This window comes from Propithecus coquereli, unplaced genomic scaffold (assembly GCF_000956105.1).
Source record: "Propithecus coquereli isolate 6110/MARCELLA unplaced genomic scaffold, Pcoq_1.0 Scaffold145, whole genome shotgun sequence".
In the NCBI taxonomy this organism is placed as follows: Eukaryota; Metazoa; Chordata; class Mammalia; order Primates; family Indriidae; genus Propithecus; species Propithecus coquereli.
Window position 1 is genome coordinate 375,298 of NW_012138858.1, and position 12,023 is coordinate 387,320.

Sequence of the window (12,023 nt, forward strand, 5' to 3'; positions counted from 1 at the left end):
TATATAAAGACGTCAAGGTCAGGAAGGTGCTAGATACAAAATAGGTATTTAATGAGTTTGTTAATGAATGACTAAATTACTGGCATCCTTGCAAACAAAAAGAGAGCACTTTATTTTAAAACACAAAATGTTCAATTTAAGGAACAGGATTCTAAAATTAAAAAACAAAAACACAAAATGGTCTGTATCTTGAACCCTATGTATCGTGCAGAGCCAAATGCATGTATAATCTAATAAAGTAATTTACCTAACTTTGACATAATCCGAAAGAAGCCATCTATAAATAGCTTTTGTGGCATGAGTCATAAATGTTCTTCCTTTGAAACTTGTCTTCTGCAGAAACCAGGGCAAAGCTCCACAGTGATCCAAATGGAAACTTAAAAAGAAACAAAGAGATTGCATTAATTCTTAAAAAATATTATCCATCTAATACTATATGTGATGAAACTGTTGCTTACTGTACAAAAAAATTCTGTAACAATTATCTACTGATACTTTCAGAAAACCAAAAGTAGGTATATGCTGAGGGAAGAAATGATGCACATAGTTCTAGTATAGGAAAAAGATTTAAATTTTTTTTTTTTAAATAGTAAAAAACTTTATTAGTGAGTAATTACAGAGGGAAGAATATGCCCAAAATACTCGTGGCAGCTAGAATTACAATAAATATTTCAGTGAAATAAAGTTGAAACAAGTCACTGTTTTTAAATGAAGTACTTTTAGAAGAAGTGACAAGATAATGACCTCAAGGAGATATCCTAAAAAAGGGCTTTCTTGTTCTCATGTTTTATGATTCAAGGTGTCTCCTTCCACTTCACTGCTTATACCTAGAGGTAGGTAAGTTTTTCACAGTAAACACTTCTCTAGCCTGTGATGACACTGTGGAGGGATGGCTTTGATGTAGATGTCTGAAATGTGCTTCCTAGTAGAAAATACTGTACTTTTAAAAAACCCAAATCTCAAAATCTGGTCAAGAATGATCTTGACAGTAAAAGTCCTTGAAAAACAGTGTTGTTATTAAAAGACAAAACTTACTGACTAATTAATAGGAGATCAATCTCAGCAGGGTCAATTAAATCAATATAAGGAAGAGCATCCATTCCTTCTAGGCCAGGGTGGATCCCACAGTCCAGCTGAAAGAAACAGGAAAAAAGATCACAATCTCCTGCACATTTTGTTAAAATTCATTCAGCAAATAGACAACAATCATAACTGATTCATTACCCACATAATCAAGATGGACTCCATACACTAGCACTTGGACCACAATTCTTATTAAATGTAGCAAATATGCCATAAACAATTCTAACTTCCCAAATTATTAATAAAAATATAGCTCATATTTAGGGCCACAAGATGAAAAACAAAAGACATCTTTCTAGATTCTTTTGGTAGTCACTCTAAGAATAAATGAATTCTTTTTCAAGAACTCTGATTATCAGAAGATGGTGGGCACTTTAAAAGTTCATAGAATTACTACTATCAGATCTGACTATTGTGAGAAGATAATAATCAGAAATGGAAAACTTCCCTGATCATGGTAATTTAAATATTTTAAGGCATTAGGGAACAAATTCCTAAGAGTCAGTCATTAAAGATTTACTTATTTTATAGGGCATTACTACCAAATTAATATAATAAATGACTAAAAAGATGACTGTGTTGACATATACCTGTTCTTTTAAGATTGGGAGAAGTTGGAAAGAAAGAGGAACCAAAGGAACATGAGTCACTGAACTATCTTTCTAATGCGTTCCTTAGAAACCATCTTTTCTACTCCCTCTACCTTTCAGGCTTAGAGAAGCAGAGTGACTTGTCTGAGGCCAGAAGCCCTAATGCTACTTGGGTATCCAAGCTCCCAAGCCAAGGCTCGATTACCACATGCTGCATGGGGATGGCTAGAGCTCTGCACATGTCTGGGACAGTTTCTTTCTTTCTTGGGGCAGATCTTTCACTGGGGCCTGGGGCAGTTAGGTTGGCTCAACCCTCCAGGAGTGGAAGAGGGACTTTGAAGAAACAATAGTTCAGCAGATCTAGTTGATAATTTTACAATCTTAGAATATATCTTCTTAATTTACTTAGTCTTTTGTCAAATTGCTAAGTAGAAATGTATATTAGTTTTTCTCATTAACATTATACAGCACAAATTACATGTACTATAACATTTTTCTGGGAGCTAAACAGATAATTAGTCTACTAGAAAAGACCTAATACCCAATGTAGACAGAACCATACTATTAACCCGGCTACAAAAATAATAATTACCATTATTTTTCTTCCTTTGAACTCCAGAATAATACATGATCTTCCTACTTCTTGCCCAGCTCCACTGTAAACATTCAAGGGGAGAAGTAAAAATGATTAAAAAACCAAATCCAAGCTCAATAAATTCAAACATTTTTACAACTTAAACTATGTATGACACAGTTTGATGACAGCATTCACTTAAAAATTTGGGGGCAGATGACAGTTCTATAAAATTATAAAGACAGGGAAGAACAGTGTCAATGTGGGAAAAGATAATAAGTGATCCTTGGAAGTTCAGGGAATTTGCAGTTGTTAAAATTGTGAGAGAAGGTGGTACAGATCCAAGAAGCCCAAAGGTTAAATTCAATCTTCTGAATGTTAGGATTAAATTATATTTAAAATGTAAAGTAGCAGTTATGCAGATTATGTAATGACTTTTATAATTAGCACTTAAGTATAGAGCCATTATCACTTCAAAATTCTGTCATCTTCAAGATCATATTATATATTCAAAAAATAGATTACTTATTCATACTTTCAGTCCCTTTTTCTTCTACCTTGTTATTTCATTATATTTTATACCAGTACTTAGTTTTCTTTTCTTCTTACATTAATAAAGCAGCCATAATTTCCAATGATTACAAGGCACACTTCAAGTTAAACCTCACCTGTTTTTCAAATCCTTCACCTTCTTTGATGCCTTTTCCCAACCATTTTAGCTCACCATTCACTCATTCATTCAACATTAAGCAGCTTCTATTTGCCATGCACTGTATGAAGTGCCTAGGATGTGGAAATGCCTAATACACAGACCCTGACCTCAAGGAACTCGGTCTACTAGGAAATAGACATGAAAAGGATTCATCCCCAAATTGAGATCCTACCTCCTAGTGGGCTGAAGATAAAGAAAATCAAACAACTGCTACGTGAGATGAGAGCTACAATGAATTCCTGGCCTTCTTCTTTAAAAAAATAAAAAAATATTTTTAATTATTATAGATTCCCTGGCCTTCCACTTTAAGTGGCCCTTGATGTTGTTTCTTAAGTGTCCCTAGATCAATTTTCTCTTCAAGTTTCCACAGTAACTGTTTCAAACTTTCTCCCCTTTCCTAAATTTCCCAACCCTCTATCCTTTTCTTCACTTGAGGCATGGGCCATTATCTGCATCAAAAAAATACAGCCCCTTTGTCAGTCTCCTCAACTTCATTTACCAACCTACCCACACCTTTGTCTCTTTCCATTTCTTCTATAGCAATAACACATACCTCTCTCTAAGGTGAATATTTTCATCACGATTCTATATTCTACATAATCCCTATTTCTGAGTAACTGAACACTGCTATACTATGGACATTTGTTTTGCCTATCTTCCCTTTACCATCAGAATTTAACATGCTATAGTCATTCTCATCCCAAAATTAAAATTCCTTGATTCTAATCTTTAGTTCCCACTTCATTCTTTTCCCAGCTAGCTGTGTACACTCTGCCTCTATTTCCTTACCTTCTACTCACTGCTCAGTTCACTACAATCTGGCTTTTACCAACCACTCTTCTGAAACTGTCCTTGCTGCTAAGTGCAAACAGCTATTTCAGTCCTTTTGCGTGTGTGTTTCTTTGAAAACCTGAACTCCAGGGCTCAAGTTGATCCTCCCGCCTCAGCTTCCCAAGTAGCTGGTATTCCAGGTGTCGGTCCTTAGCTTACTTGTTCTCTTGGCAGCCTTTATCACCCCTAACTATGTGCTTCTTCTTCCAGCACTTCTCCCTTGACTTCTGTGACTCCATGCTTTCATCCTATCTTGCTGGCTTTACTTAGTTTCCTTCACACACTCAGCTGCCTCTGTTCAACCTTTAAATGTTGACGTTCCAAGGGTTCTCTCTTTGGTCCCCATCTCAATCTTCATAACCTTCATTCTCATCTTTTTGACATGCTGATAACTTTCAAGTCTGTATTTACATACCTGGCATTAGGTATCTCTACCAGAATATCTCCCAGGGACCTCATATTCAATATGCCAAGATAGTCTTCACAATCCCCTTGTATTTGCTCTCCTTTCTTCCTGGAACATTCTGCCCTCAGATATTGACATGATTGGCTCCTTTGTGTCATTTGGGTCTCAGTTCAAAGGTTACCTTCCCAGAGGCTCTCCCCTAACTACCTCCTCTAATTTGTCCTTCACAGCAAGCCACAGTCCAGCATCATTTTATCTTAATACTTACAACTACGTGAAGTTATTTTATCTATTTATGGCATGTTTTTCACTACCAAAATGAAAGCGTCATGAGAACAGAGTGTCTATCTTGACCACTGTTGTATTACTACAGTGCCTGACATGTAGTAAATCTCAAGAAATACTAACTGAATGAATAAAAACTATCAAATTATGAACCTTGGAAATAAAGCAAAAGAAGCCAGAGAGGCTACACATTGTATGATCCCATTTATATGAAATGTCCAGAATATACAAATCTGTAGAGAGGGAAATAGATTAGTGGTTGCATAGGGCTGGGGAGGTTGGGGTAATTACGTATGACTGCTAGTAAGTACAAGGTTTCTTTCTGGAGTGATGAAAATGTTCTGTAATTAGTGGCGATGGTGTACAACTCTGTGAACATACTCAAAACCACTGAATTGTACACTTTAAATGAGTTGTATATGTGAATTATGTTTCAGTAAAGCTGTTACAAAATAACAAAACTCCCAAATTTACTCCAGACCTGCCCCATCTCCTGTACTCCTCCAGTGAATAACACAACCCTTTACCAGCTGCCCAACCTAGGAATCTGAGCCATCCTAACATTCCTCTCTGCCCTGCCTCCCTTCCCCACAACCGTCACTTCAGATTGACCTGATCAGTTATAAAATCCTGAAGATTTCACTTCTATACTCTCTCAAACCACTCATTTCACTCATTACAGGCTCTTATTGCTTAGCCTTGGATTATTTCAACTACATCCTACTGGATCCCCTCCACTTAACCCATCCTTTTATTCATCTGCTACCTGCTGCCAGGAGTGACCTTCCTATAACATAACTCCTACAATATCCCATGCTTGCTTAAAATTCTTTGTGGGCTCCCTATAATTGACTCAATAAAGACCCAAACTCCTTAATATGTATACGAGGTGCTTCATAAAGCAGACCTCGATAGCCTGTTCCACCTCATCTGCTAACCTTTTAGCTGTAGCCATGAGGAATCGGGCCACAAGCTGTGACCACTCTGACTTTCCCAAGTGCCACTTTCTCTACTTTCTCTGCCTGGAACATCCTGGCCCTTACATTGTCTTTAATTCCTACTCATTCTTTAGGACTCAGTCCAAGTATCACATTTTGCAGGATATATGAGATATCATTCTCTTCTCCTCAATCTGTTAAAAATCCCTTTTCCATACTTTCACAGTGCTCAGTGCAATGCCTACCTGGGCTCTTATATTAGCTATCACTTACTAAGCACCTACCATGATCTTTACTCAAATGTTGTTATATTATTTTCATATGAGGCAGTGGGTTCAGTGAAGGTTGTTGTCCTAATAAGTGGTAAAGTAGGCGCTGGACTTCAGGTCTGCCTCCAAAGTAATGGTCTCCTATTATTCCAAAGTCTCTCCAGTACTTTCCACTTTGCACTGTAATTCCCTCCAATTGGCGAAAGCAATTAATTCAGCCCTCTGTCTTATTTGTATCCCCACGCGGTGCTTGACACTTGCTCAGTACTGAACACAAGAAGAGATGACAGGTGTGAACTAAGCAGAAGGAAACTCGGGCTATGTCTCAAGCAGGTGCTCAATGAAGCCTTTTGAATGAATGTGTAAAGGAGATACTTTCTACCTCTTGGAAAATGTATACATTCATGTGGTGCCAACTAATATCTAACAATAAAAATATGTTGTGGATTTGAATTGTTTCTCTATAGGAGTTCAAGTTCCCCACAGTTATTATCTCTCCTTAAGCAGCATTCCAGAATGCTGAAGGCCATCTCCACCGAGTCTCCTATGGTCAATCAATGGCTGAGTTTTTTGTCTCTAAAACCTCTGCACTTTCTCCTCTCCAACTTCTCACTTTCCTACTTCTGTTTGAGTCTGAGCTTAGAAGGCCGAAACTCATAGCAAATCCCTAATTTATCTTCTCTTTCACTTCCTGGCACAGGTCAAGTCCTAGAGGTATTAAGAAATAGATTTGGTTCTTCCTTGCACGGTTACAGCCTCATTCAGGTCCTCCTCTCAGCCTGTCACTCAAAAGCATTACTGGTTCCCTCATGGCTTGCCCTGATGCGCAGAGATCCGTTGTGCTAACTGACAACGCTTTTTAGCGTGTATGAAAGCGCCCAGGGGCCCCCGAAAACTTTCCCCCTCCAACTCCCCTGAAACTGAAGAAAAAGCAAAATCCCATTCGACCTAGCAGGCCCCTTCCGATCAACAGTCCTCCAAACCCCTTGAGCCTGAGAGGCCTGGCCCGCAGCAGGCTGGAGTTGGGGGCGACGGAGGAGGCCAACCTCTCCGGTCACCCCTCCTCGCCTCTCACACAGCCTGTAGCTTCCTTCCCTCTCTCGCAGGTCCCTTACAGGGGTCGGATCAGCAGCTGGTCGCTCTCCTCAGCAGGAATCGCAGACATCCCGGAAGTCTGAGGGCGAAGCGGGAGTGAAGAACAGGTCGCCGGAATCTTTCTAAATTGGAAGTACAGCCACGGGGAAATAAAGAAGGAAAAACCCCATTGACCAAGAGCACAACTTCCGGCATTCGGCAGCCCGCGACATTAGGCACCTCCCCTCGACTTCCGGTCGGAGCGCCGGGCTCGCGAGGTTCCTGCCTGCACAGAGCCCGGGAACCCGAGGCGGGTCGTCAAGACTGCGCCTGCGCCCAGTCTCAGAGGCGGGGCCCGGCGGACGGGGGAGGAGGGCTGGAAAAGCTGGAGCTGGAGTAAGGACTGGAGTAGCTACCCGGGCACCGGCGGCCGGGGCCCTCCGACTCACCCCCGAAGCTCAGGCGGCCCCAGGGATGGGCCCGCAGCAGCGAGGTGAGCTCCTCGGCCCTCGCCCCACCCGGGGCCATGCTCGCGGGCGCCTGGCGGGAAGGCGACCCTGAGGGCGGTGCCCATGGCCGGGACGGATGGGTGGGGTCGTGCGGGAGCCTGCGGGGTCCATGGGGGCCCGCCTTCACTCCCGGGGCGACGCGGGCGGGCGGCGGGGAGGCCGAGGGCCGGGCCGGGGTGAGGAGGGGCCGCCGCCCCTGTGGCGCCGGTGGTCGAACCTGGCCCCGCCGCTCGGGTGCGGGCGCCCGGGGTGGCCGCCTCCGAGCCCGGGCTGGCTTTCCAGGCCGGATCTGCTGAGTCTCGCCCCGGGGGGGAAGGCGAGGCTAAGAGGGCGCTCTCTTTTTGTGCTTGCTCTTTCTCTGCACCGCTTCAGCCGTCTCCCCGCTGTGTCACAGCCTCCGCACCCAGCACGTGTCCGGCACCCCATATTGCGACAAATACGTGTGCACCAGCGGGCGTGTGGGAAGAGCTTTGGAGCCAGCTCTGTTTACATCCAAAACTTGGCCCCATCCGTGCTTAACCTGGTGACCTTGGACAGGTCACTGAATCCCTCGGCGCTTTGGTGTCCTCGTTTGAAAGGGGCTGTCATACTGCAGCCTTGCTGGTCAGTGAGGGTTAGAGGTATCTGTAGCACCTAGCGCTGTGCATGGCACGTGTCATTATTTGGGTGTCACCATCCAAGAAAGTTCAGGTTCATGAAGCATGTCCTCTGCCAGGCTGTGCCCCGCACGAGTGTCCAGCGATGAGTAGCTCTGCCTTTGATGAGCATACAGTTTGGAGAGTGAGCTAGGTCTAAGGAGATCGTAGCAGACTGTGATGCTATGATCAGGGTGTACGCTGCAGCTGCCGGTCCCTTAGCTCAGCCTACAGGTACAAGGAAGGCTTTCTATAGATAGAAGAGAAGTAGCCTGAAATGAGTTTTGAAAGGTGAGAGGTAGCCAAGTGACTAAAAGGTGAAGGGCTTTCCAGGCAGAGGGAGAGCGGGCGCAAAGCGGGGCAGCGTGGAGCATCGCTTTGCGTTCCTGAGAAGTAACGAAGTCCCGGGTTTGTGGAAGATGTGCCTGGAAAGGCAGCCCGGTGGCGGGAGCACGCACCTGGCGCGTCCTGCTGAAGAGCTTTGACCGCAGCCTCTGGCTCGGGGGAGCCAGTGAAAGAGTTTGAGAGGCTAATGGCATCAGATTTATGTTTGAAAGAAATCATTTTAATCATTTTGGCTGAAGTGTGTTGGTAGATTTAGAGGGGTAGGGAGTCCAGTAGGACAAGGTCTGTCATCATGGAGTATTATCTTCAGGTTTGCGAATTCCTTAAGTTGTCTGCCAGACTGTGTGTGTGTGCGCATTGTTACAGGCTGAGCTTCCATCCCTTTCATCAGACACTAAAAGAAGTTGTAAATAACAATAGTCTAGTGATGATGTGGGCCCTGCCAGAGAGCAGGTGGAGTATTCAGTGGGTCCAGGTGCTCGATTAGCTGAAGGACAGCCAGGAATGGGCGATTTCCTGGTTTCTACCAGCAATTATATAATTTCCTGAGAGAGAGAGGAGAGGAACAGATCCGGAGGGGAGGATGAAGGGATCAGTTTGAGGTATTTTTGCATTTGATCAACCTGTGGAACATCCAAGTGACATTCAATATCATTGGCCTCATTTTTATGCATGAATAATTTTGAGGCAAGAATCATTTGCTTTAAAACATGCATCAAAATAGCAGCAGATATCAAAGCATTTAATAAATGCTTCTTTTTCCTAAGCTCCTGATTGATGATGAAAAGAAAGTCTTAAAGAGTTGCAAAGGCATTGTAGTACAGTGTAGTGACTGTTCAAATTATTCTAGCGTTCTAGGGATTTGAGGAGATGCTTCAGGCTTCCACTAACAATAGAATCAAATTTTATTTTAAAATCATGTTTAAAATTGGTTTATATATATATAAATTATATGTTTACATATGCTTAAATATGTTATACACCAACATTGTAACCCCCATCAGAGACCATTAACATGGTGCTTTTGCTGCTAGGTTAACCCAGTTTTGTGCAGACCTTGGAATAAGGCTCTCTTGCCGAGAAGCATGCTGGTGTGGTAAGGTTGTCCTTTGCAACAACTCATCCAGTCTCTTTCTTTTTACTTTATCCTATGGAGTTGGTTACCTACCTGGCATGCAGAGTCATTATTATTTTATTTTTTGTGGAGATGGGGTCTTGCTGTGGTGCCCAGGTTGGTCTCAAACTCCTGATTCTCCTGCCTTGTGCTGGGATTACAGGCATGAGCCACCATGCCCAGCCCAGAGTCTTTTTTTTTTTTTTAAACAAAAATCTGATCTTGTCACTGAATTGCTTTTTAAAAGCCTCCAGAGTCTTCCTGTTAAACTCCAGATAAAGGCTACACTGTTATGGTGGCCTGCCAGGCCTTCTGCAGATCTTTGTCCTCGGCCACCCTCCTCTCCTGCTCCCGCTCCAGCCAGAGTGGCCTTTTGCTGTCCCTTGCATCAGCATGCTCCCTCGCTCGGGACCTTCACACTAGCCGTACTCTCCACCTGCAGTGCATTTCCCCTGCCTCTATATATGGCTTCAACTTCATTCAGGTCTCCTTAAATCTCGTTTCCTCAGAGCATCTTTTTCTATCTGAAATACTCACCCCTTCCTTCAGACCCTCTGTATCTCCTTAACTTGCATTAGTTTTCTTCATAGCAATGATTGTTCCCTAAAACTATGCTTTATATTTGTTTTTCTTGCTGGTCTTTCTACTTCCTCTAAAGATAAGCTCCCTGAGGTCAGGGCCTCTGTCTGTTTTGTTCAGTCATGTATCCCTAGCACCTAGTAGGTGTTCACTGACTATTCAGGAATGAATGAAACAATCAGATTCTCATGCCCCTCCCCCCAAATAAAGCAAATATATCAGAGGAAATTGGATGGTGAGGCTGATTCAAAAGCTTGGGCTCAGGAGTCAGACCGGGATCAGTGGCCTAAGGTCATCCAGTCGTAAGCGGGCTCAGAGTGGGGTCTCCCAGTGTGATGAGAGTCTGAGTTGGAGCAGGGGCTTTCATTCACTGCCCCATGACTTACTCATTCCTTTTTCTTCACCAGGTACATTGTTTCTCTGAAGAGAATTGGCCATATCAGAATGAAAAGAAGCTCTCCGTGTAGACTGCTGTCTCTGGAACCTTTGGAGACAATAAAATAGTGTTCGATTCTCTAGTAAGCAGATTTCCTTGTTCCCTCTGTAGAATTCAATTTTCAGTAAAAATTGGTTAGGTTATCTTATTCATAAATCCTCCTGAAAGCTGGGTCACAGCTCCCCCATCTGTCAAAGGCAGGTTATAACCCACCCTCTGTAAACCCCTTGAGGGTGGGGCGTAGGGCCCCAGCGCAGTGCGTGGCACATAGTAGGCCCTTACAAAACACCAGTAGAGGAAACGAATCTGTCACAGGTTGCCGGAGGATGGAATGAGACGATATAACTGTATTTGGAAGTTCTGTGAACTATGCAACATCATGCAGGTTAATTTTCCAAATATATATACTCCTGTGAGATGGGCAAGGATGAATCTTTATGTTTCCAAGGCATTCATTATTAATTTAAAAAAAGACATAGGCAGCACAGACGGTGGGAAACTTAAGGTCGTCTCCATACCTGTCCTTACTGGAGCCGGGATGTGAGGAGCTAGTACCTAGGAATGTTTTTATGTCAGCATTTACTTAAAGATATTTCAAGATTTCAAGAAAAATGCACATTCTGAACGGTGTGTATGTCTTTTATTCTTAGCCCAACTAAGTACAGAATGTGAATCTGAGACTCAGTATCTCAACTGATAAACCAGTGAATGCAGCCTACATTTTGCGAAAATCTTGAATCAAACAGAAGGCACTTGAATTTTTTGAGAACTAGATGACATTATGTCTGATACTTATGAGAAAAATGCTTTTCACACCTCTGTATAGGACAAGAAGGTTTCTGCTTTCTTGGTTGGCTGGGTTAGCTTCTTGTAATTTAATAGGAAAGAAAGAATGAAAAAGAATAGTATCCACGGGAAAATATTTATGTTTTAAGTCAAAGGAGTACACTCATGGAACTGGAAGGAATTGATGTTTTTCATTCCTATTATATATAAAGTGATTTAAAGCTGCTTTTTTTTGATGTAACTGTCACCAACATTTGTACTTTCAGGGGATCTTCTCTGGATCAAGCTATGGTGAAAAATGTTTCGGAAAGGCAAAAAACGACACAGCAGTAGCAGTTCCCAAAGTAGTGAAATCAGTACTAAGAGCAAGGTAGGGGGAATGAGTTTGGAGCAGAATCATAAGGCAATGAGAATTTTATTTGTTCTAACTGATACTGCATGGAGGATACTAACCATGGCAGACCTCCTGATAGTCTTCAAACTAGGTGTGTTTTAACGTTCAGTTTTTGCGCTACAGATACATTCTGTGCCTGGTTTATTTTATTTTGTTTTGGTAGATTTTCTGAAATTCTTAAATTCATTAAACTGGATGGGACACAATCTATGAATGCTCTCATTGAAACAAGTACTGCTTTTAAAACTTTTCAAATATAGAAATTGCAGACATTAAGGGGCTAAATCTCTTGAATTCTAGGGTTTGTAGTATACATACTACATTTACTTAGGAGTGAGATTGGCAAATAGCTGTACACCAGAGACTTTTGAATGTTATTTGAAGGTATGCATGGATTTAATTGATGCAAAACAAACCTTTGAGGATCTATTCAGCTGGCCTCTCTGGTCTCCTATTCAAAGGA

At 42.4% G+C, this 12,023-nt stretch overlaps 2 protein-coding genes across 2 annotated transcripts in view; one reads left to right on the plus strand and one right to left on the minus strand.

Moving 5' to 3' along the window:
- CPSF3 (cleavage and polyadenylation specific factor 3, 73kDa) overlaps positions 1-7,089 on the minus strand; it is a 64,487-nt gene extending 57,398 nt beyond the window's left edge. Inside the window, exons 1-4 of the mRNA XM_012639942.1 lie at positions 6,804-7,089; positions 2,266-2,329; positions 1,036-1,133; positions 248-376 (exon numbers count right to left, since the gene is read on the minus strand). Coding sequence (XP_012495396.1) covers positions 248-376; positions 1,036-1,133; positions 2,266-2,329; positions 6,804-6,853 — 341 coding nt within the window. The 5' untranslated portion in view covers positions 6,854-7,089. The remainder of the gene's footprint in view (positions 1-247; positions 377-1,035; positions 1,134-2,265; positions 2,330-6,803) is intronic.
- Positions 7,090-11,429: 4,340 nt separating this feature from the next.
- The window catches only part of ITGB1BP1 (integrin beta 1 binding protein 1), a 13,263-nt gene continuing 12,669 nt past the window's right edge, over positions 11,430-12,023 (plus strand). Inside the window, exon 1 of the mRNA XM_012639952.1 lies at positions 11,430-11,536. Coding sequence (XP_012495406.1) covers positions 11,465-11,536 — 72 coding nt within the window. The 5' untranslated portion in view covers positions 11,430-11,464. The remainder of the gene's footprint in view (positions 11,537-12,023) is intronic.